At 40.7% G+C, this 26,089-nt stretch overlaps 2 protein-coding genes across 7 annotated transcripts in view; both read right to left on the minus strand.

Moving 5' to 3' along the window:
- On the minus strand, nucleotides 1–14,881 carry LOC131218786 (L-galactose dehydrogenase). Its single transcript, XM_058213585.1, has 5 exons — nucleotides 14,525–14,881; nucleotides 14,203–14,431; nucleotides 11,985–12,284; nucleotides 9,252–9,380; nucleotides 1–469 (listed from the first exon to the last, which is right to left on the minus strand). Exons 1-5 carry the CDS (start codon nucleotides 14,701–14,703, stop codon nucleotides 338–340), a joined length of 969 nt encoding a protein of 322 aa, XP_058069568.1. The 5' UTR covers nucleotides 14,704–14,881; the 3' UTR covers nucleotides 1–337.
- LOC131218784 (sucrose transport protein SUT2) overlaps nucleotides 14,297–26,089 on the minus strand; it is a 20,765-nt gene continuing 8,972 nt past the window's right edge. The window contains exons 2-6 of one of the 6 annotated variants that reach the window (XM_058213583.1): nucleotides 22,439–23,181; nucleotides 22,261–22,324; nucleotides 21,784–21,827; nucleotides 20,426–20,585; nucleotides 14,297–14,431 (exon numbers count right to left, since the gene is read on the minus strand). In XM_058213583.1, the coding sequence (XP_058069566.1) occupies nucleotides 20,427–20,585; nucleotides 21,784–21,827; nucleotides 22,261–22,324; nucleotides 22,439–23,181 (1,010 nt within the window). In that variant the 3' untranslated portion in view covers nucleotides 14,297–14,431; nucleotide 20,426. Of the gene's footprint in view, nucleotides 14,432–17,516; nucleotides 17,688–18,019; nucleotides 18,592–18,662; nucleotides 19,754–20,425; nucleotides 20,586–21,783; nucleotides 21,828–22,260; nucleotides 22,325–22,438; nucleotides 23,182–26,089 lie in introns of those variants that run through there. The other 5 variants (XM_058213579.1, XM_058213584.1, XM_058213578.1 and 2 more) reach the window with 5 other exon arrangements.

Below are 26,089 nucleotides of genomic sequence, written 5' to 3' on the forward strand. Positions count from 1 at the left end.
TTAAAAATTAAGGGCATTTCAGGTCCAACCCGAAACATAACCAAATATCAATATGAGTAAGAAATGTGACCTGCTGGCCTAATAGAAGTTGGGGACCAGTATGTCATAACTGGAATGATCTCACTTTGATACTTAGGCAGCCAACATGTGGCCCCCACCGCCTAACCTGTACACACTTCAATCAATCAACTATTCATCTGTTATAATTTTACAAACATTCATTGACGACGGATTAATTTGTCAAGATCCAAATAGCAAGAGGCTGGAGAGAAATGCCATACTAGCTCTGCTGAATAAATATCAGACAATGAAGTCTCCCTATTCAAGAAATGGGAAACTAGCTCTTTTGAATGCCGCTTGGCCACGTCTGATTTTTCACTGGCTCTAGAATTGCCTCAACCTCCTTGAAAATCTCTTCATCTTTCCCTACAGTGGCAACTTCTATCGCTGCAGCTACATTTTCTTCCACCTGAAAAAATAAAAAGACAAAAGAACAAAATCAATTGGAGGTAAAATAAATGCCCCTACCTTCATCCATAGGAGGTAAAATCTACACCACTCGTAGGGCTAAGAGAGTAAAATCTGAACTGTTGGTTGCTAACCACATAGACCCCTCCAAGTCACGCAAATCATCTTAGCTCTATTTCAAATCCCTTCCCAAAGTTGGCTCTGGGCTGGGCTCTTGCTCTCCCTGAATTTTCAGGGACCCTTTTGGCCTCATTGAGGAGAGACTGTGAAGCATCTGTATTTGGGTGATCAGGCTTGTAATTGAGTTTAGCCAGTCTTCTGGTTGCTTTGTTGGTTTCGATGTTTTCCTCTTTTGCTTTTCTAGTTGTGGAGTGACAATAGGGTCATCTTCTAACATTATTTGTAGTTTTTTTTCTTCCTCTGATGAAATCAGCATGTTCTAATAAAATAAAATAAAATAAAATAAATAAGAGGTGTGTTTGTGTTATGGACCACAGCCTCGATGCCATCACTGTGTGACGAAATCCAAAACTCCAGTCTATGCATCATTTGGCCTTCCCCAACCCATACAAAGAAAAGTATAGAACTTATCGTCAAAACCCAATACACAGTTACTGGCATGGACATGGATATGAGAGAGGGGACATGGCTCTGCATCTCTCAAAAGTCAAAATCCAGGACAGGGATGTGAATGGTTATCCGATTTTTAACCTGCTATTTATATTTACTGTCAGGATTATACTTGAACATAGATACTATTCTACATTAACTTTTGGTTTTATTATACAAGGGATTGTTCCTTTAGTCATTTTAGAATGTGGCATTTAATGGAACTCTTAATGTACAGGAAGACTTAAATTTTTTTATATATAGAGAGTATAAGAATGTATGGAAAACATATTCTACCAGTGTTCAGGTATAACATTCTTTATATTCCCTCAATGTGCACATGCGCCACATGTCATTGTCCATCTTCAAGCAGCCCGATGTGCCACATGTGCCAACAATCTTCAAGAGCCTCACATGTACCACATGTTCTACCATCAATCCAAAAGCAGTGCACACACCACGTGTAAATTTGCCAATGTGTGCATGTGCAATTCTACCCTTCCCTATTCAGGGTAATTCAAAAACAACATGTTGGATTGGCTATCCCAGAGAACCTATCTGAGACAAACTTCTGCTGCATCCAAATGGGCCCTATGTGCATACCGAAAAAGGAAACTTCCAAAGAAAGAAGGAAAGAAGAGTGTGTGTGTGTGTGTGTGGAGAGAGAGAGAGAGAGAGAGAGAGAGAGAGGAATGCTCACCTGCGCGCACCTTCTTACGTGAGCACCCATGCGCACCTTTGCACACATGTCATAGGCACAGAATCTGAACAGTCCACGTGATGCGGCACCCCTTGAAACTCAAAGGGCCCAATTTTCAGCCTGATCCAAAACTCTAGTGGGCCATAGCAAAGAGAAATGCAAATCATGGGAGGAAACTGTTTCCTTTAGCCATGGTCCACCATAGTTTTGGATCAGATTGAAAGTTTGGTTTTTTAGGTTTCAAGGGGTGCCGCATCACGTGGACCGTTCAGATTCTGTGCCTAAGACATGTGCAAAGGTGAGCACGGGTGCTCACGTAAGAAGGTGCGTAGGTGAGCATATATATATATATTCCCATGGTTTCCAGCAATCCCGATCTGGCCACATGCTGCTTTCAGAGATGGGACCCACCTAAAGCATGTTTGAATGTTGTTCGGTCAAGTACGTACTCGACCGGGCTCAATCTCTAATAGCTGCATGTGGCCCAATCAAATCCCGCCACATTGGGTCACCAGGCAATGCAATTATGCTATTTTTAAATTCTCCCCTAGTCTTTGTTAACAATCTTAAAAAGCTCCCCACGGAGCTGTGGCCTTTCATTTCATGTAGCTGGACTTAATTTGGAAAATGATCAAATTATCCTTCTAATGGAGAAGCTAAATTGCCATTTACTTTCCCACAACCAACCTACTAATGGCGTGTTAGATAAGCAGGAATACAAGGGAAAAATAAAGGAACTTGTAATCATATTTAATGATTTTAAATTTTAGTGGTTAATCTAATTTGCAAGTGAAAATCTTCAATTCATCTCACAATGGTCACCTTGAATTTTACGTTTGAAAATTATAGAAGTGAAAAAGTGTAATGATTATATATTGGAGTCCATGTTTTTCCTTGCAAATCAAACAACAGAAAACATTATGTCAAAGGGAAACAACTTCATTTCATTTCATTTTTAATTTTCTTTTCCCACTTGTAGATATGTAGGGCTTTGTTACGAATGACCAAAGTGTCCTATAATCTCTCTCCCTTGGCATAGGAATTTAGACCATCTTAATAGGCTACTCTTATCTCAACCCCTAAATTTGACATATGTAAGAGTCCATTGCTAGCCACAACTACTTGTCCATACTCCATACATGTCCCCAATGAGAGGTCTAGGACATTTAGTGAAGGATAAGATGTTGGACATTAAACACAACATGGGAGTTGGGGTAGCTCAACAACTATTCATGTACCATGTACACCAATTATTTTAACCTTGCAATTGTGGTCCACCATGGATAGAGAATAGAATAACCTGAAAATCTAGAGGCTAGTGCACCAATTATTCTCACCATTCCAAGATGGATGGTGGAAATCTAGTTTCATTTCAAAATTTGGATTTTCAAAAGCATTTTGGAATGCTTGCTAAGATCCCACCAACCATGCCATATATGGATGGTGGCAGATATGAGCATGCACCATACCAACTCCTGGTCAGCACTTGCTGCACAAAACCTTTTCCCCTAGCATTCATCATATGATCTTGCCATTAAATTTGGACTAATGATTATTTTCTCCTTAACCTGTTGTTCAATGATTCCTAATTAGATGGTTAGGATCATGTCCAATCGGTATGATTTTTCAGATTACGTTCCATCCATTGGACTTGCATGAATGCCACACGTATGGTGGAATGGCTGTTGCACATTCTAAAATGACCAAAGTGCCCCCTTTACATCAATCAACTAAATTGTTGTTGATTAAATTTAAGGGCCTTTCAGCGGGAAAAGAAAAAGAAAGGAAAAGAAGTTGTTTCTTTTAACACGACAATTTCCCATGTTTGATTTGCAACGAAAACCATGAATTCCATGATGTAACCATCACACTTATCTACTTCTATAATCCTAAACTGCAAGATTCAAGGTGATCGTAGTACGATAAATTATAGATTTCCACTTGAAAATCAAACAAAACACATAAAATGAAATCCATTTCTCAATAGTACCTTGGAAAATAATCATTAAATAACAATTATGAATCCTTTCTTTTCCCATGGGTTCCCGCACATGCCTAAGGAAAAAACTATGATACACTGGAAGAGTGATGGATGATACTCATGCACTTAGAAATTGCATACTTGGCATATGATTAGCTCAAAATAAACCATCCAAACAGCGGTGCAAATTTGGATGATTAATGAAACAATATTTATACCTACCATGCAATTTGAAACTGCACGCTCCCACATGTGAAAATGCTAAAATGTGTAAAAGATCAGAACTGATCATCAGGAAAACTCCAGTGGATAGATATCTTATGAGCCACACATGTACAAACAATATGAATGGTCAGAAGAAATTGAGTAACAATTGAAAGTATACATGTGGCCAAGATAATGATCTGATTGAACTGATCTTCTAGACAAGCAGGTAAATATGGGAAACAGTGAACGACTGAGTAAGAGTCCCAACTGCCCCCCCTTTCTTTGTCCTAGAGCTGCTCTTTTGCAGGGATGCCTCCCTAATCCTATGCTAGAGGATTCTATGTTGTGGAAGTTGTGCAGCTCAGGAGTTTTTTCTGTCAAGTCTCTTTACAATCACCTCTCGTCCTTGGTCAACCCATCTTCCTGTTGTCACACGGGTGCAATTTGGTCGTATGGCATCCCTCCTAAGGTAGCGGCTTTCAGTTGGCGTGCAGGATGGAATAGAATCCTTACAGTGGACAATCTGAAAAAGAGAGGGATGGTCTTGCCGAACATCTATCTTCTGTGCCTCAAGGACGAGGAATCTGTGGACCATCTCTTCATCCATTGGCCCTTTTCTTCAGATATCTGGTGGAGTGTTATTCGTCTCGCGGGCGTGTTGTGGGTCATGCCTTCCTCTCTTGATCGGTTTTTCTGTTTGTGGCATGCGGAGGCTGGTGATGCGATTGGAAAAAGAAAATGGCGCTCTATCTTGTTGTTGTTCTTTGGGCGGTGTGGGCGTAGAGAAACAATCATGTGTTCAGGAATCAAAGTCTCTCTTCTGCCACTGTGTTCTCTAAGGATCTCATTTTGTTTGGGAATTGGGTGTCATGATCCTCACGTCCGGCTGGGGTGTGGCTGGGAGTGTAGCCTTTGTATTTGCTTTTTTCTTGCTTTTCTTTTCTTTCTTTTTTCTTTCTCCTGTTTGTAGTGTCTTTGTAGTCTTTTTGGCTGGCTCTTGCCGCCTCTTCTAATAAATTTCTTATCTTTCCAAAAAAATAACTTCTCACTAACATTTCATTCAAAGCATTCTAGTGTCAGCATGGTGCACCGCCCTACTTTAATTTCATCCCTCCATGACTTTAAACTAATTGCTATCCAGAGGACATAAAAACATGTTGTAAAGCAAAGCCTCCCCAATCTTTCCCTTCCCAATCTTTCCCTTCCTAGGAATTTCTTCTTATTCAAGAGGGGCGCCAACCCTCCCCTCTTTCCCCCCCAATCTTTCCCTCCCCAATCTTTCCCTTCCTAGGAATTTCTTCTTATTCATTTTCCCTCCAATTTGTTATTTTGTTCTACAAGCCTTCTACGCCAGGGAAAGAAGACTGTAGGATATAAGGGAATTGATTCAAGAGAGGCGCCAAGATTCAAGAAATACTCATTACTAGAGTTGATGCACAAGGTTAGTGCACCAACCCTATGGTCAATTTTTCTCACATTTTTCTTGGTTTTCTTGAACAAAAGTTTCCTCCTTTCTTTTCCACTTCTACTTTTCTTCTCCCTTTCCCTTTCTTCTCCATGGAGAGATTACGGATGTGGGAGGCTTTCCTAAGGTAAGGAGGCCGAATCAACGAAGAAAACCACTCAGAAAATGGAAATGAGCTAGAAGGGGTCGTTGAGGATCCCGTATCCCATATATCGTCTTTCTCCCTCCTGGGTTCCCGTGGTTCCTATGCCGTAGTGCTTCCTGGTCCTTTTCTTTTAGTTCTTTGACCCAAAGTGATAGCTTAACACTAGGTCAGTGGATAAGATGATTGCGCTCTAGCTCACCCAACAATGGGACAGTAGTGGTCCGCCAACAAGGTCATTCGAACGGTCAGTTGTGGTCGAGAATGGTACAGACCGGGCTGAAGTGTTGATCGTGATCGAGGCTCTTTTTTGAGGTCAAAGTTGGCACTCGAGGCCGAGGTCAATATCCGGGGTTGACCTCCAACGTTGATAACCGAGGCCGAGGTCAATATCCGAGGTCAACCTCCAAAGTTGGTAACCGAGGCCAAGGTCAATATCCAAGGTCAACCTCCAAAGTTGGTAACCAAGGTCGAGGTCGATATCCGAGGTCGAGGTGATTTTTCAGCCCTCAAGTAATCCACAGTTTTCGAGTCTGTACATCTGGTCAGTCCATTTTTACCCATAACAAGAATCATTTAGAAAAGGTAAATTATTTTATTTTGTTCTTTCCAAGAGATTAAATGATATATATTCTCTTCAATGTTAAATCATTGGGGTTTTTTTTTTTTTTTTTTCGATTTCTTACTTCTTAACTAGTCGAAACACCAAATTGACGTATAACTTATCTGGATTATTTTTATGGATGGTTATGATCATATTGACTTGTATGCATTTTGGAATGATGGTTAGAAATCAAAATATATTTTTTCCTCGGTTTACAGAATCCAATGCTGCTCTTCAAATGTGATTCTACATTCAAGAAAGGTAAAAAGAACATAAATTATTAAAGGATCCTTGTATGTTTTTCAAGGAAAATTTCTTGAAAGACAAAAAAGGAAATATAAGAATCCTTTAACACTATCATGACATGGAATTACTAGGCGCCTGTTTGGATTTGCGTATAAATCCTTTAACACTACCCGTCCATCCATTTTGTGATTTCATTTTAGTACATGTTGCCAAAATTGAACCGTATCAAAAGCGGGCGTGAGTATAATCCAGGATAATTAGACGTCCACAGTTGAAATAGGGATGGGGCCACGGAAGTTTCGATTCATGCTAATATTTTTGTTTTCAGTTCATCCCAATAGGAATGACATTATTAACGGTGGCATCTTTGATGGATGAGGAAGATTATTCATAAACATGACAATGGATGCCACCTAGGTTACCAGCGCAGGAACTTCCTGTGAAAGGCGTATGCAAGAAATCCGGGCACATGGTAGAGTAGAGTTGATTCTCGATTTTCTGTGTGGGTCCCTCAATGAGGTTCGCGCTCATCCACACCGTCCATCTATTAAGGCCAAACAGCAAATCAATTCCATCTGATCAGAATTCCGTTCGTATACACCCCATCAACGAGGGGCCTCTTGCACTCCAAGAGGGTCATGCAACTTCTAACCTAAATTGGCCCATGGTTACAGGGTAGATGCATATCGCAGTACGATTGGAAAGGGAGATATTTGTACCTGAACAATCGGCTTTCCGCCGGACGATCTAGTGGACGATTGCCCGATTTGCCACAATCCAACTTGGTAAGAAGTATATTTTCCGACTGTATTTTGAAATCAGACCTTCGGAAGCAAACCTTCTCAGCTGAATGGCCACATGCAGAAGGTCAGAGATGATCTAAGGCGCTGCTGGAGTAGAAATATTAGGTCCTCCTCAGAAAACCCCTTGCAACAGACTTTGCCTCTATCGCACACGAATACAATGTCTTGAATAGGTTGTACTGAAGGAAACAGAGTCGTCTGACAATACACTACTGTCGTTTCAATTTTTTGAAGAAAGGATGTATTCGCGCGCATAGTGTTCCACGGATCTCAACTCCAAATCAAACACTGTATAATGTATTTTAACCCCTTTAATACAATACAATACACCCTTACACGCGAATCCAAACAGGCCCTAGGTGCATATTGATGACTGATGAGTTTTAAATTTTTTCCTGATTTATTTATTTGTATGTGTATGTGTGTGTGTATATATATATATATATATATATATATATATATATATATATATATATATAAAGAAAACTATTTTTAAAAATCTTATGATTTACGATACGATTTGCGAGTTGATACGATTCAACCCCTATTACGATTTGCGATACAATAACAATTTTGACAACAATGGATGTAGTCCACGAAAAGCTATCAATTTGACTTCTTTTTTCAGTAAACTCAATTTCTCAATATTCTCAAGGCCACTTTCCTTCCTCTTTCACCTTCTTCACCTCTAAAAATCAGACCGTCTGGCAATCTCCCCGATCACTTGCCTATACTTGACCTTAGCTGAGCTCCACTCACCATCCGAAGAACTCAGAATCCTAGCAAAACACCTGGCAAGGCAAAGATCAAATCCTTCCCTTTCTGGTCAATCTGTTTATAAATCAGTCTCTATCTCTGTCTAAATGATGTCCTTACCTTCGTACAAACTAGAGGAATTCAGTCCCCATCTTGTCCTTGACTTCTCAATTCAAGCATACTTGATCGATCAAGGACAGGCAATGGACTCAAGTAAAGCAAGCACCGGATGAACTCATCCCTTGAATTGACCAAGTGAGAGCAATTGGAACCAGCAATAATAAAGGTAAATGTGTTTTGCCACCGTAGGCCTGTTGAAGCGATGAGGAGCATTGCTTCAAAGGGCAGTGAAAAACAACCTGGACTTCCAAACCAACCATACAACCCATTTGGCAAATAGGTATCCACTGATTGGCCTTTTTTTGCACCTTTAGCACGGAGAAAGCAGGTGGTACAGTCATCTTTACTTCTTACTGAAGTTCTCCATTATAGAAAGCATTCGTTGACAACTTGATATAAACCGTCAAGATCACTCGATGAGTGGCTCGGATCTCTCACACAAGTTCATAATTTGCATGTCTTGGGACAAGTGCACTTAAGTTCACTTAGCATTTCTCGATCCCCAATGTTCATATACATGGTGTATCTGAACTTTCACACAAAGCGCCTTTTCTTTTAAACGTGTCACCTGTGTGTTACATTTGAGCTGTGAAAAGGATGGGCTTTTCGAAAGGTATATCCAGAAAAAGAACCAGCACAGTCCACTAATACTACACTAAATATCAATGGACAGCCAACTATCTTTCTTAATGTATAAATGTGGTCTACCTAATGAGTCGACTGGTCCAATTTTCTTCCCAGAATATCTTTGTGGTTCTGCCCATCTTTTTAACTGATCAGATGTTCTGCAAATGTGAAATGTTGGCTGGAAACGGGGCATTGTATATGAAACTTCATATTATATGAGAGGAGAATTTGAATTTAATGGATTGGTTGTGGGAAAGTGGAGACAATTTAGTCTTTTCCTTAGGACAGCAATTGATAATTTTCCATATTAAATCCAACAGCAGTGAATGGACAGACCACAATCGTTAGTTTAGGGAGGTATTTAAGATTGTCAGCATATGTTAGGGGGAAATTTAAAAATAGCAGAAACCACATCAAAGTATTTAAGATTGTCAGAAACCATGAGAGAAAGATGTAAAAACCCAAGAAAGAAAGAAAGAAATAAAGGAACAAATGACCATTAAAAGATGATTAGAAAAATAACCTGTCTTATAGAGTTCATGCCAACAAGCACAGATGAAATTTCTTTATTTGCCAAGCTGTATTGCAAGGCTATCTTTGAAATATTCTTCCCCTTCTCTTTACAATGAGCGGCTGCAGCTCGGCATGCAGACTGTGAAGAGTACACAAGGTAGAGTTCGAGTCTGAAAGGTTAGTATTATGCTGGACAATAAAATAAGAAATTTTTGAAAAATGAAAACCTTGGACTTGCCGGGTCCGTGTCAATAATAAATCCACCTGAAAATTTTAATCAAATATTCTGAAGCATTTTTAAGAAAGAGAAATGATTTAGAGCTGCCGGAGCAATACAGGTTACAGTGCTACTAGCTGCATAAGGACGAATGGAGAGTCCAATCAATTGAGATTTGGCACGTCCATTAGGTCTGGATCACTTTTCATGAGCCACCAGGCCAAAAGAAAAAAACTGATTGGACAATTCTAACCATCTAATCAATAGCCTATACAATTGATGGTGAAGATTGTTCACAGAAAATAGGTCAAATCAACAACTTGAACTATCTATTTGGGGGCCCCACTATGGATTGTCTATTTTTCTAAAGAATCACCTTGATTAGTGGGTCATAATCATTCCATCCATGGATTTGAAAATGAATGGCTACAAAAAAAATGGCAAAACCAAAATTTGCATGGATAGCTTTATTTTGTCCATTTGAGGGAACTTGGAGAGTAAAACCAACACATAATAAGATGAGGGAAGTTGACTTGAATGGTTTGGCTATGTGCAACAAAGATTAAAAAAAAAAAAATTGCACTGGTTAGGAGTGAGTTAGTTCAAGTTAATGGCTCTAAATGGGCAAGTGGAAGGCTTGAAAGGAGGTGGGTGGAGGCAATAAGAAAAGACTGAGGATATGGTCCTTGGTTTAGCCTGCGGAACAGGATTGAAATAGCTGACCCCAAACAGTTAGTGTAAGGTATAGATGATGATGTGATGATAATGATGATTTTTGCATTGTGGCCCATGACTCGTAGGTTGGACCTCCTGGGCAGTCCAGATTGAGTGGAACGGATCTTATGAAAATAAAGATTACCACATGAGAGGAACGCGTGATTCCCAAACTGAGAGTATGTATGCTATCCTCTCTTCTTCTTTTTTAAAACAAGGTATGCATACTATCATTGGCTCCTCAATTTGCGCAAGTGGAGCCTATGGCGACAGGATCCAGACAATTGATTAGATGGGCCTCACTGTAGATTGACCATGTCTCTACTGGATTTTACCAAGCCTGTTCATGCACAACATAATTCAAGTCTGATTATAGAAAGATTCTCCTCAAGTGAACCACCTATCCTCTGTAGGGGAACTTCTGCCAGGGAAATCTATTAAAGGGTCTATTGAGTACAAAGGAATGTGTTCTTTCTTTTCCTTACTTTCATTTTGATCCATCTAAATTACGTCCATAGACCCAACAACTCATACACTGGAAGATCCTAGCATCCAATCTTCCACTTCTTTTCAATTGAATTTGGATTGTTGCTGCATTTTATTTATTTTTTCCTTAAGAGTCTAGTCATAGGGAAAGAAACAGTTAGGATTTTGATGGTTGTTGTCCCATTGTGGAGATTTTTGGGGCATAGGTAGGGCCATCAAATCAATGGTCTGGACAATTGAACAGTGGGTTGTACTGGTGCAACCTGGGAAGTGAGAACCTGAGGACTCTATGCAGATCCTTAGACACGGACCATATGATTCCTCACATATCATCCTCTTTTTGATAGTCAAGTTCTAGAAGGCCATATTTGAGTTCTATTAGGACCCAACTAAACTTCATACTCCTCATGTCCATCATTCATGAATTTCTTTTACTATTCACCCATTAATCTGCAGCATATGCCATATGCTTTCAAATGGTAAAAGATGATTTCAATAACAAAGATCTCCACACGTTTGCTAATGGGATGTGAGTGCATGACCTAGCTTCCCCTGCATGCCAGCACATGTGCCAATAACATCCAAGCGGTCCCTCATGTGGCCCCCACCATGCAGATGCTCCACAGCATACAAAGCAAATGGATGGCTTGGACAAGTAGTTTTGGTTGTTAATTTGTTTTTGTACACTGTTTCCCACCTGACAAGTGAATGGCCTGGCATGATTTTTTTTTACCCTTTTTTTTTTCTTTTTTGACGAGTGAGCTGGCCTGATTTCCTGACCAAGGAATCTCACGTACACATGGTACGCAATGTTGGCATGCGTTCCGGCATGTAGAAGGCTTGGTAATACATGCATGTGGGATTAGCAAGACTCAGATCTCCATATCTTTCGTAAATAAAAATACAGGAATATGAGCTGGCAAAAAAAAAAGGAACTGGGGTAGCATAATACTAAAAGGAAGTTTGCTACACGTCCTGACGTACTATTACGGGATACATCGACACAATAGCTAATGGATCTGGTCACTTTCGGCAATCCAAACTGTTGATTTGACAAGGTATATAACTGTCTGCATTCATAATTTCAAGATTGCGATCCTAAACTTTCAATCAATAGCCCACAAAGAAACAGTTACGGAGACGGTCATATCCAAAGGATGAGAGATAAATGATCAAAGATTTGAAATATTCCATTTTGAGAGGCCCAACATATGAACGGTTTGGATCATTGAAACATGACCTATATCCAACGGCTATATTTCCGACATATCATATAACAATATGTTCAGACGTATTGTCTTCAACCTCAACTGAAAGAACAATCACCTTGAGTTCTTGTGATGCCGGATGCCATTCTGGTGGACCATTCTCTGTGAGAAGACCCATCGAGAGCGGAGAAGCACTGATGACACCCGCACCCTTGCTCTTCAAGTAAGGGAGAAGATCTTCTAAGGTCGAGTCGTTGATGCCGTAATGGCAATATGACAGGATCACATCAACTGATCCGGGTGGCACTCGATCAAGCACGTAAGTGAAAATTCCCAAAGGAAGACCAGTAATACCGATGAATCGGATCTTTCCAGCCTCCTTCAGCTTTTGAAGTGCAGGAATTGTCTCATTTACAATCTGTTAGAACATCCGAACCATTTCCAATCTCACCACTTCAGTAGAAAGGATTTAAAAAAAAAAAAACACATGTTTCAAGGGGAATCATACAATGCTCAGGGCGAATGTTGTACAATAACATTTCGGCCTTAACATGGACAAATCATAACCCTTACATAGGTGGCCCAACAAATACACAGTTAAGAAAGAAAATATAGAAACAGCTTGAAAAGGGCCAAATATTCTACAGCTAGGATATTCTCATCTGGGAATTTTTTGGTGCATGGGCCATCAAGGGCAAGCCCCATAATATCAATGGATTTGGATCATTGAACCATGGACCCCACTTGTACAAATTCAAAACCTGAACATACTGTACAAAATCTTGGCCTAAGCATTGAACAATACCTCAATTTATAAATAAGAAATTACAGAATTAAGCAAACTTGAATAAGCAAACTCGTATATTGAGCTTTCACAGCCCAATCTAGGTTCAATATGCTTAAAATGGCACTAAGCAAGCAGATGAACACAAATAATAGTAATAATAGTAATAATAATAAATAAATAAATAAACAAATAAATTGCAAATGCATCTGAGACACCCATCACCATTAGATGGACCCTCTGTAATTGTGGGTCTGGATGTAAAACAGCTCATGCTACTCAGGATATTTTGCTTATTTTGGGAAGATCTTTTAAGATTTAGAATCTTTTAGTAGTAGTTATTTCCTTTCTGGATTTGAAATCTAAATGTCAAGATTTAAGAGATGATTTAGATCTAGATTGGTGAAGTTTAGATTTGAAAGATTTTTTTAGATCTTTATCCTTTGTATGTAGGCTGGTACAAAGACCTCTAAGGCTGTATGTATGAAAGAGTTGAAGAAGCGTGAGGTTAGGGAGAAAACATTCTCTTGTATGAGGAGAACCCTAAAAAATCATTTTGAATTGCATAGGTTGTGCAAAAATCCATCCTTCTCTTTTCTTTTCTCATCCATCTTGCATCAAAAAATTTGAGAACACTCATAAGGTGGACCACATGGCAAATGGTCTATAGATTAAAAATCACATATACCCATCTACTTGGAGGATCGGTGGGTCATCATAGCCATCCAACTGGAACATGGATGGTCCATAGTGTATTTATTTTTATAAAAAAAAAACACACATGGAAAGTTTCATATTCATCTACCACCTTAGTTATTTTGATCTTTTAGCATCTATTTTTGTAGGTCAAGGATCAGACATTTAGGATTTATTTATTTTTTCTTATTTTATTTGTGTGCATTTTGAGCTATAGACCCTCTACACCAGTCCCCCACCTGATGAGTGGTTGGAATCTCATCTGTTTTTTGGATCAAATTCGCCTTTTCCCTGAAGACTTTGATTTACTAATGCGGGCAATGTGCAGCAACCACAGCTGTTCATACAATGCGGCCAGGCAATCCCAACCAATAAGCCCACAATGGTTCAGATTCAACAGGTCAAAGTCCATTCAGATGGTTAGAATTGTCCTCTACATGCAATCATCATCCATATTGCGGCCCTCTGAGTGGATGGTGCAATGCAATATCTTTCCAACCCATCCAACACCAAGTCGCCAACCATACATTTAATTCATTCATGAATGCAAATAATCAGAACCATCCAGCTTGTGGGGTCCAACTATGGGTGAGTCACATTGCAAACGCCACGTCAAGCTAACGATCGGTTGGCACAGCCATGGTCCCTGAATCCATTCCATTCCTTTTAACCATGCCCCATCCATAGTGGGCCCCACATTACAATGGATGTGAAAATTGGGGACGATCATCATACAAAATAATAATAATAATAATAATAATAATAATAATAATAATAATAATAATAAACCAAGAATATTATACCAAACAGTCAAAATTCAAAATTAAAAAGAAAAAGAAAAAAAAGAAGAGGAGACCTGATCAAGATCCCCAAATTCAATATCATGGCACTGCAAGATATCCACATAATCAAGCCCCAACCTCTCCAAGCTCTCATCGATGCTCTTCGTGACTCTGTCCGCGCTGAAATCGAAGCCGTCGGTGTACCGTCCACACTTCGTCGACACGATGAACTTCTCCCTCGGCGCCCCGAGAGATCGAAGGGCCTTCCCCAGCACCGTCTCCGAGACAGTCCCACCATAATATCTGAAAATAAAAATAAAAATTCAGGAAAAATCAGGAAAATTAGGAAATGAATCGGGGTAGCTCAATTTCAGGGTTTTTTTTTTTAATTTTTACGGTGAAGTGTCGAAGAAGTTGATGCCGAGGCGGAAGGCGAGATGGACGGACGCGATGGCGTCCGGCTCGGAGACATGGCCGAAGACATTGCCGAGCGGAGACGCCCCGAAGCCGATGCAGCTGAGGCTGAGGCCGGTGTGGCCCAGTTGACGGAGCTCGAGGGTGGGGCCCACCGACATTTTCTATTTTTTATATTATTTAAAATTGTTTCGTTGGGTTTTGAAGGGAGTTTGCGTTGGAGAGGGAAGGAGGGGTCTTTCGGTACGGGAAAAGAAATGGAGGGGGTTTTTGTACGGAAGAAAAAAGAAGGGGTTTTTTTGTTTATTTCAGGAGGGAAGGGTTTTTGCAGAGAGAGAGAGAGACGGAACGGGAAGAAGGGAAAAAGTCGGCATTTTGGAATCTTGAGCAATACTGAGGCGATTCGCGCGGGAGAGAATGAAGATGCGAGTATCTTCACACGTGGTAATTCGCACGTGTGAGACATCTAGGCCGCTTATCAGGTGGACCCATCGTGTAAATAGCCTGGCACGAAATTTGGTTGGTGTGGTTATCAATTAGACTATGATTGGACGTTGAATAGGCGCCGTCGGTTAAAATTTCTCTTACCGTTGTTTCTCTACTTGTACACGTGTCACCATCTGATGGCTAGTCCATCCTTATGGCCCAGATATATTCAATGTATGGAAACCCGATGAGTGGTCCGATCTCTCGCACGAGCGTCACTTTGTGCGAATCACCATAGCACTTACTTAGCGTGGATGGATGAATTCCAACGCGGAGTGGGTAGGACCTTACTCGACAAGCTGGCGCTCGTGATTTGGAGAAGACCCCACTCTGGAGTCCTCTACAACTGCTGTAGGACGTGTGTAAAACACCCAAGCTCTGTGGGGCCCATCGTTATGCACGTGTTAAATCCACTCGTCCATCAGTTGATCCCCCATGTTCAATGTACATAACAAAAAATCAGATAGATATCAAATGTAGGTGGGCCACACAAAGGGAACAATGTAAAATCATACATAAACCTCTACATTCACACGGTGTTACGGACCGAACTTGGATCAAGCTGATCAATGGTATATATCCTTATCCTAATTGGGATCACCTGATGAACGGATATGATGGTACAAAAACAACACGGTGGGCCCCAGGAAGGTTTCCATGGTAAGCCTTTTCTTCCCTTCTGTTCCCCGTAATGTGGCCCACCTAAGTTTAGATCAGCGTGAGTATTGGCATAAAGTAATAAAATGAGGCTTTGCAACTGATGGACGGAGTGGATTTCATACAGACATTACAGTGGGCCTATAGAGATCTTGCGTTGCACGCTCTTGCTACAATAGGTGTGGTACAGGATTCTGGTCCGCTATGCTACAGTAGAGTGTGCATTTATTAAAACGCATTGTGGCAACTCATTAGCTGCATATATTGTATGCGTGAAAGCCAATCCGAACCGTCCAAACCGTTGATCCCGCTTAGGATGGAGTACAGCCTGCGAATCACACTGGTCGTGTAATCCTAACCGTTTGATTTTCCAAGCATAGGAAGAGTATCCGATGCCCTGGAGGTACCACATTTTCGTCCCCCCTAGTCTGCACACGTAGCATAATGGACAAGATTAAAACCGTTCATGTTTCCAAAAGTGAATGGCAACGGTCTGTTTGACCGTCAGGTGTGCAGTTCTGATTTCAGATGGTCAGGATTGGATAGTTCCCGACATATGGACGGTTGGGATCAAGTAAAAAACATGGCATGTATGAGCTGTGTGAAGTATTTAAACCGTTTATCCCAAGATGCCCCTACCATTTTTGGAAGGTGGACCCCACATTGCTTGTTCAGGAACAGACACTTGGTGGGCCTCATCTAGCAATCAGAACAATTAATAGCAGACCTTTCAAAATGACAAGGACCATTCACCTAGTAGGCGTCTCCTTATCGGACGTTGCTGGTCGTTCCATAAATGGACCTTTGGGTGCTCTATATGGATTGTGGGCTGTTGGCCATGCCTTATTGCATTCAACTGTCAGGATCATCAGATGGACGGTTCAGATATACCGGTAGCACAAACGCTCCTGTTATATATAGAGGTGCGTGACTGACTACCTAGTCTTCGCTCGCTTCGCGCAGTCCCTGGAGCTTTTAGCTATGACAGATGGGGAAGATGATTTGGTAATCCAGACCGTTGATTTGTTACATCCCACTTTGGATGGACCATGCTTCAAAATTCTCCTCACTAGAGCGATCCTACCGTTTTGATTTGTGGCCCATAAATGGACGGTTAAGAAGAGATACAGCAACGATTTAAAGTTAACTGAAAAGATATAGTATCATCCAATCTGGGCGATCCTTCAAGAATGAATAGATGAAGAGATAAGCGGTCAGGATTACCATAGGTTGTACCCACTCGTCACACAACCGAAAGCCAGATATACTGTACTAAGCCTAGAGATGAGGGTTGATCAGCTGTTGGAAATTTATTGCATGTGAGATCACCCTTTCATCAGATGGGCCATCTCAAACCTCTGCGGCACAAAATCAGACCAATCTGCTTATCAGGTAGGTTACACGCGTGTTAAATTTGGACTGTTGATCAACTTTCTATTACTGTCCATTTTTCTCATGTACGTGTGGGCCCCACGGGGTTTATTTTTAGATCGTGATGCACTGGGGCACACCAGATGAAGAGTCTGATCTCTGTCATGCCACATATGGGGACAGGGATTCATTCGGCTACATTTTCTATTGCTAATTTGCCATCCCATTTGTATTTTCATGGGAGTGTTTTCCTTTCATAATCTGGAAATATATGTGATTTCCATGGAAATAGAGTTGGACGGGTTTGGTATGGAAAAATAGCCGTGGAATTTGATTTTAATTTCTAATGAATCCAAAAAAAAAAAAATGAATTCAATAAATATAAAAAAACTCAAATATCTAACTTTAATTTTACAAGAGTACGCAGAGAACTAGCTTCTTTTTTTTTTTATCATTGACCTTTTTATATTTCTACGTAAAATTACATGTTTGGACAAGATCTGGCAACCTCAAATTCGACGAAATAGATATAGCCATGTGGCATGCATAAAATTTTCAAGAAGTGTGCTAATTATACGAAGGACATTTCATTAATGACTAAATCTTCGGAGAGTCGTGTTGCTTGAGTAGACTGAGAATAAGAAAAAGTAATCATCAGCACTACGTCAACATCGAAGCATAATCGATAACTATCCTAATAAGAACACATTTGCTACTTTACAGATGAAGTCTCCAGAGAGTTGTGCCACTTGAGTAGGTTGAGGATAAGAACAAGTAACCATTAGGATTACGTCAGTATCGATGTATAATCGTTAACCAACTATCCCGATAAGGACACATTTGAAGAAGGACGAACATTAATGAGTAAAGACAATCGCCACTTTACAGCTGACAATATAGTATCATCACATAAGCAGCGGTTATTCTCAAGACATCGCTAGAAAGTCTATAAATAACAAATGAGAGTACGAAGTGAACAAGGAATAATCAATCAATCAAATCAAACTCATACAACTCAACTCCAATGCAACATTGTTTATCCGGTCCTCCGAGAGACTTATCACATCCACCGCTCATAAGTATGGAACCCCTAAATTTTAGGAGTAGTTTAATCCGTCTTCGATCTACACCGGACTGACTTAATCGTAATCAATAGTTGTAGTTTTATTTCATCTGCGCATGTATGCTAGATATGAAGGAATAATGCAGTCTTAAGAATCGTTCACCTACACTTATATGTTGGGTCGACAATTGTAATTTTACAATTGCCCATCCTTCGCTCATCAGTGCGCTACTCGGTTAAGCACTCTGCTACTCTCAGCTAGGACAATGATCCGTATTAATGGTACATTTTATTTTACATTTCCATCATTAATTTCCGTTCAACCAAACACTTGTTGCATCTTCGAAAGTTCTTGATTCCCAAGATAAAAAAGAACCCATTAGAGGAATATCCCTAACCTCCGCGAATCGCCTGATAAGCACACTTGACATGTGAGGAATATCCCCTAACATTTGTTGCATCTTCGAAAGTCCTTGATTCCCAAGATAAAAAAGAAATCATTAGATGAATATCCCAACCTCTGCAAATCACACGATAAGCATACTCAACAATTGAGAGAATAGACAATCAGTTTACCACCATTTAATTCCACCACTATATCTCGACACCAAGAGTTTGAGGCATTTGGTTTGAATCAGACCGCAATTGGTTATAGCACACTAGCAAAATACACATGCACCATGTGGCCGAATTCTAGACTAACACTGCACTTAAAAACCAAATTATAGAATTCCATATTTATCCATTACTGAAGGATTTCACAAGGCTTTCCATGTCCACGTTTTGGTTTGTCTCTATACAAATAATCTAAGAAATACATACATACATATAACTCTATGACCATGAGGCGTAAAATTCAACTTATATGGTGACAGCGGTTCGACACCGTTGATCTTGTCAGCCTGGCACAAAATTGAATACATGTGGGGACCATGGTTCGACGCTAATGATCTCATAGGCCTTAACAGTGCATGAGGAACACCGTTGGCACGCAATGAGATTGCATTCCCTATGTAAACCAATGAGTAGAACATGGACTTCGTTGCCTAGAGCATTTGGATGCACTTTCAAAATGAATTGCGGTTGTTCTCTAGAGCATTTGGATGCACTTTCAAATTGAATTGCAGTTGTTCCCTAGAGCATTTGGATGCAGTTTCAAATTGAATTGCAGTTACAAGTGTAATCAAGTGGTAATGAACCAGTTGAAGCTACCTTCCTCGGCATCAAGATTCAGGGTTCACACTCCAAATTGCAGTTATTTTGCTTTCAGATTCTACTCGAAAGGGATGCAATTGCATTTTGAAGTCTCAAGTGTCTTCCTTACCAAGAATATCATGCAATCTAGCAATTTGAAATTTTGTTCAATTGACTGTTCCCAATCCAATTTGCCTGTACATCCAAACGCAGCCTAAATTAGAAAATTGGACAAAAACCATGTACTAATAAGGATGTCCCTGGACATGGAACAGGTAAGACTTCAGCAAACCGTGGACTTGTAGGTGAGAGATTCCCCGCAGATGGGTTCCAATATCAAGGCTTGATTGGCATTCAAGCAGTTTGCCTCAAGCTCACCATTCATCAGTTGCAGCTTGAGATCAAAACTCTCACAGATTGGAAGATCCTAGCAACCAAAACTGGGGCCTTTTTCAGTTGAATGTGGAACTTGTTGCTGTATCTCTTCTGAAATGTTCATTTATTTTGACACAAGTCAAAGGTTCCCTTGGTCCCATCAAGGTGATTTTCGCAGAGTCTATCCATGGTGGGGACCACCAGACAATGGTGTGGATCACCGATCAATTGGTCCCACTTGTCGGACATGAAAATCTCTCCAAGTTCGGGATTTCTGATTGAGTAGAGCATGAAAAAGGACCATCTTTATTAAGCTAATGGATAACTACTTAAAAATTCTCTGCATCTGCTTTTTCTCTACGAATGTTGATGAATAGCTACGTATCTCTCTCTCAAAAAAATAGCTACTTAATTGAAAGAATACATATAAAGATTTGCTAGCCTCACACGCAGCACGTGTGCAAAAATGGTGTGCGTGTCTTGCATCTGGGGTGTGCACAAGGTGTGCCCCACCATGCAGCTGACCTGGGGCAAAGATCAGGCTAATCCACTCATCAGACGGGCCACACAGGTGCATTGAATGTGGACCATTGGAGAGTTCTTTTTTCCATTGCTTACATGGTTCAGATGTCCCACATGCATTTTTGTTTTGCACGTACGCTGCATGTAAGATGAGTGTGGAGATGGTGTGCACTAGGCTAGCGGACCTCTGCAATATATAGATCCATATACCATACCTTAATGGTGGGTCCTAGGCTTGTCAGCTTGCCGTCGCGGAAGAGCTAGGATGGCTACAAGTCCACTGGCAAAGGCTGCAACTGCTGCTACAGAAAATGCTGGTGAATTCCCACCCCCAAACAGCTGATCCCATGGGCCACTTCCCAGAGACACTATCATCTGATCACAAACCACAAATGAAACCACCATAAAATCTAAACCATTAGAACTATTGCGTGTGGGGCTCATGGTGATGTGTGAGTGCCACCAACCTTTCCATTAGATGCACACGCACCCCATCTAGTCCTAGATCCCAAAATCCAGCCCAAAACGAAGGGAACAGCAGGGGACATTGGCGGCGGGGGGGGGGGGGGAGGGAATGCCCATGAAACTTCCATATGGAATTTGGGGTCCACCATGTTGTGTATATGTCATCCTACCCATTCATCAGGTGCACCCATCAGGATGAAGGGACACACCAAAAGTCATGCCATTCCAGAAACTAGGCAGGCAATAGAAAGTGAATATATAGGTTTTAGGCATGATTTCACATTGCTGCCTGCAGTCTGTCCAAGGATGATTCTTGGGATGTATATAGTAAACACAAGGATTTGTACAAGATGCATGATTTGGATTCAACATGCACATATGGTGGACCCCACACAGCTTGAACATGTGGTAATTACCATATAAATTACCATATGTTCATACGTATGTGATCATTCCCCATGCACGTTACTGGATTGAGAGAAACCACTTCCTCTTGTTCAACCTAGCAATGGTCTGAATAGGACTCATGTTCCAGTAGCCTAAGCTGTTGATCTGGCAGTCCCACCCAAATATCTCCCACACCAGATAATCCTAGCCATGCGATGAAAATGGACACTCGCAAAATAGGGTCCACATTTAATAGGGTGAAAACAGATGGTTAGGATCATCAGATGAGGGAGACAGCTGAGGCCTGGGGGTATCTCACATCCACTGTGGGGCCCGCATGAAAATGATTTTGAACACCGGATGGCGGGCTGGTAGGCCGGCATGGACAATTTGTTGGGCCAAACAAAGGATTGGCCAAGCATTATACATGTCTCTTTTTCTATCCTCTCTAGATCTTTAGTTACCAGAAAGGCAGAAACAGGAAGTGGGGTATGTTCAAGGATTGACTGCCTGTCCGAGTCAATTTGGACTTGGTTTCGCACTAAGAGTCAGCATTGAATATCTGATGTGGCTCAGCCCGACTCAGCCTATCCTGACTTAACTTAGGACTGAACGAGTCGTTCTGAGTTGCTGAGTCTCAAAACCATGTGAATGTCACGTAGATTGGGTTTTCGAAACAGGCAGCATGCTTACAAATAAGAGAGGACGAAGAAGATCCTACCTGAGGGATCACAATTGCCAAATTCAAAACTCCCATTGACAATCCTGCAATCCAGATAACTAGCCTCTCAACCATACTTAAGACAAAAGATGGCATCAACAAACAAAAACTAAAATGAAAGGAACGCCATGGGACATGGAGCGGACATGCCCAAGATCCACACCGTTCATCCTCAGGCCCCACCAACTGTCCATGTTCCAGAAAAACCAGGCCAACCAGATGATCCTAACCACTCAATTGGAAGAGGGCCCAAAAGGGGGCTGTGAGTCTGTGACGCCCTTTTTCCTCAAATCAAACAATTAGGATCATCCAACCGGTGATTTCGACGTCATGCTCAGTTCATGGTGGGGCCCACAGAAAAACAACCAGATCTTATACACATCTGCCACATCCCTATGGAAACTTGTGCATGTTAAGGTAGTATCAAAAGCATGTGCAATCAGCATAGATCTTAAAATGTGTCCAAGAGATGCACACCTTGGCCAAGCCCTAAAGATTCCGTGTAAGTAGAAATCATAGCATAAGGAACTGTGTAAGTAATCTGCAAGAAATATTAAAAACATTGGAAGTCAAACAGTGGAATAGAGATGAACATAGCTACAGAAAATGGAAGTCCATTACAAAGAGAAGCACAAAGAGAACAGAGATAACTTACTGCCAATGGCACTCCAAGAACTGCAAAAACGACAAGGGCAGCAATTACAATTCCATCAGGAGGAAGACCATCGTTTGAAAAATCCATGTTACTCGCAATCGCGGATATTATGAGCATTGTTACAAAGCAAATTGACATGAGAATGTTCGAAACGCCCCACACCAAACCAGCTCCCCACTTCCGACACATTTTCTCAATTCCCAGTGACGTCAAACCAAGCATAACAGAATTCAACATAAGCCCAAATGCTCCCATTCTTACTCCTGTGTGATAGTTCTGCCCTTCGCCCGGCTTGCCTCGGTAAATCTCGCGTCCCATCCAATCAGTATCAAAGAGAAGAAATGGGAACCATCCGATCCATGTCAATGCAGTAACGATGAGAACTATCCAGATTGGCAATGAGAGGTACCTGAAACTTCCCAACAATTCCCAGAGGAAAGCTTCTTGACTGTGATCCAACTGCAGTTGCGGTTCTTCTGAGCATTCAGGTGTGTTGCGAGTATTTAGAGGCTGTTCTTGGACTGCCGAGATGCTTACAAACGTAGTGATGACCAGAAGGACAATATCGAGAAGGAAGGCAGACTTGAGATTGGCACAGTTAATACTACAAGAGGAGGTGGTGGTGAAGGGGAATATGGCATGCCAACCACTGTAGGACCCGGTTGCAAAGCCAAGGATGTTACCCAGAGCCATGAAAAGTGAAAAATATGCATTTGCTATGCGAGTCCTTCGATGATCCTTCCCTGAAATGAGAAAAAATTTATGAGTCAAAAAAATGTTGGTGAATGGTTTTGATGAGGTATTATATGATGTTCAGTTTGGAGAAAAGAACATTGTTTGTTTGACATGGCAATGGTACAGGTGGGCCCACCTTTTGGCAGTAGTCTAATCCATTCATCTAGTGGCCTTATAATTGGATGGACTGTCTCAGTATGTTCCCTAATCAGATGAACCTAGCCATCCAATGAAGAAAATGTACAATTACAACCAAACAATTCAGATTTAATGAAAGCCAAATTGGACGGGTTAGGATTGTTCGATAGTGGAGATTTCACAGGTATCTTCTTGAAAGAAGTAGTACACAATGGAGCAAATGAAGAAAATAAGATGAAAATAAATAGACTTGTGGGTTCAAATGTTGACTTAAATAGTCAATATCTTGAGACAATTGGTTGCCTTTTTTCTAGATATTCCAGCAAGTGCAAAAGAATGGAGATGACAAATTGTCTTCAGGATACAATGAACTCACAGATCCAAAATTCAACATGAAGATTTGCACCTCTAAGTGTTGAACATATCTCCAATTGTTGTCACCGATACGCCTCAACAAAAGAACTTAAGAGAAGTGAAAGAGGGCAAAGATGAGGGTACTAAGCTATGGATTGCTTGATCTAGGAATGTTGTTGTATCTCCGGGCTGTTATGTCCAAGATACGTTAAACCTGTAGGGACATGTAGTCCTTCCTAGAGAGACTATTTTGCCTCTTCAGGACATCCACACACCCTTTCAACTATTTTGCTATAATGGACATATCCTTTCTTGTGGTAGTTATTTCTATCTCTATAGGATAGAAACAACTACACAATATGTAACTACCACCTAGATCCTAGTCAACCCAACCACCACTACGTGTATGACATGTTTCACCCATGCCACGTATATAACATATGTTAGGCACACCCAACCAACATTATGACTAGAACTATACACATCAGTGGTCAAACCCATGGCTAGACTTTGATTCATCTAATTGCACCATGGCTTAGATGGGTCTAAACCAAGTGCCAAAAAGATAAGACTCTTTAGGCTTCTTGTGACGATGTGCACTTTGTGAAGTGTGAAGCGCACTAATAAGGTGACAAAGTAGCCATACCACGCCACGTGCATGCATGCGCAGACGGGGCTTCACACTATCCTTGTAAAGATTTGAGCGTAAGTTTTTTTTATGGCAAAAACTTCACTTACCACTTATCCATATGAGTATTTTTCGAGAAAGTTTCCATATATAATATATTTACTTTATAAAAATAAAATATTTTATTTTGAAATTTCTTTTTCTTAGAAAAACACAACATATCTCACATCCACAATGGGATATACATATGAACAATATCAGTACAATTTGGCCCCTCACGGAATAGTATTTGTTTCCTCTTTTTGATTCTTTAGATGTTTTCTTAGAGAGAGCACAAAGGTGTCACTTTATACGGAGAGAAACGTACTTAGGTGATTTTTATTCTTTTTCTATTCTAAGAGAGAGCACAAAGGTGATTTCTATTCTCAGATGCCACGGTTAATTTCTGAAAGCTGCCACCAACGATTGTCTAGTCCAATGAAGATCTAGAAAGGCTATGCAGACCCTCTCTAAAAGCCCGAGCGGCTGCTTTTGGGACTGAGCATGACCTGATGGGTTGCGAGAAGGCCTGACTAACTTGCTAGTGGCATTTTTAAGCGCACTACCCACACATGTGAGCCCCTAGCCAACATCCAAAAACCCACTAAAATTCAGCTTGAAAACTCATTGGAAGGTCAGGCATGACCACTTCTTGCATCAAGAGAGACAACTCAATTTCTATATCCTTCACTAAGTAATCATCCTTTGTTTCAATCATGTGGCCCACCCAATAGCAATCCCTTCTCACTAATTCACTCCAAGACTTCTAGGTCTACCTCTCCTCTTTTCAGACCCTTCAACAGGTTGGTTTAGTATAATCTTGCCAACACACATGTTGAATTTGATAGGGAAAACTGTACTTATACTATAACTATAGTAATCCACTTATTAATCATCTAATTACCCATGGGAATAATTTTATATCACTTTCTTTTATGTACTTTGTCAAATAGCCAAGATATACCATAACATTAATGGCAGCCATAACAGCCACTGCCGTTACCATTACCTGTACATAACGGCCATTACAGATTTTTTTTTTTCAAAAAAAAAAAAATCTATCTTGGCCCTATAACGGACCATTACAACCATTACAGTACCCGTTACGGGACTGTTATGGGGCCATTATGGGGCATTTTTTTTTTCCATTAACAGTTGTTACAACCTCTTAACGCGTAATGGTTTAAACCGTTACAACTGTTAAAAAGAAAAAGAAAAAGAGGTTAAACTGTTACATAATGCGCATTACATAACCATTTTGGAATACCTTGAAATAAACCAAAAAAGAAACTTCATCTAAATAACCACAATACCCTTCTTGTTAAAACCATACATTCTTCTGTTTATGGGGAACTGAAATAGTCTAAAACACGTGTTTTACATGTGGCATAAAGCACCAAAGATGTTTGGGGCCAACATGTTGCATATGTGAGATCTACTCCATCCATTAGTTGATATCCCTCATGTTCACCGTACAACTAAAAGATCAACCCCATAAAAATAAAAATAAAAATAACTACGATGGGCCCATGGGAACAATTTTGAACTCGCAAATAAAACATCTAAATTCATGTGTTTTGGCCTGCCTAAGTTTTGGACGAGGCTGTTTTTTGTTTATGCCCTTCATCTTGGATGATCACACCTGAATTCCGCCTCACATGGGCTGCCCACCCCGAGTGTGCCCCTGCATCCCGCAAGCCACCCCACTCGAGCCCGGTGTGAAAATGCCCTTGCATTAGTAACACATCACCAGGAGG

The sequence above is a fragment of the Magnolia sinica genome, chromosome 11 (genome assembly GCF_029962835.1).
Source record: "Magnolia sinica isolate HGM2019 chromosome 11, MsV1, whole genome shotgun sequence".
In the NCBI taxonomy this organism is placed as follows: Eukaryota; Viridiplantae; Streptophyta; class Magnoliopsida; order Magnoliales; family Magnoliaceae; genus Magnolia; species Magnolia sinica.

Bases quoted from the DNA above. Each gene is read 5' to 3' on its own strand.
- LOC131218786 (XM_058213585.1), bottom strand. From the start codon at position 14,703: ATGTCGGTGGGCCCCACCCTCGAGCTCCGTCAACTGGGCCACACCGGC. The intron at 14,432-14,524 runs GTAAAAATTAAA...TTTTATTTTCAG, and splicing joins AACTTCTTCGACACTTCACC to ATATTATGGTGGGACTGTCT. The intron at 12,285-14,202 runs GTCTCCTCTTCT...ATGTTCTAACAG, and splicing joins AATTTGGGGATCTTGATCAG to ATTGTAAATGAGACAATTCC.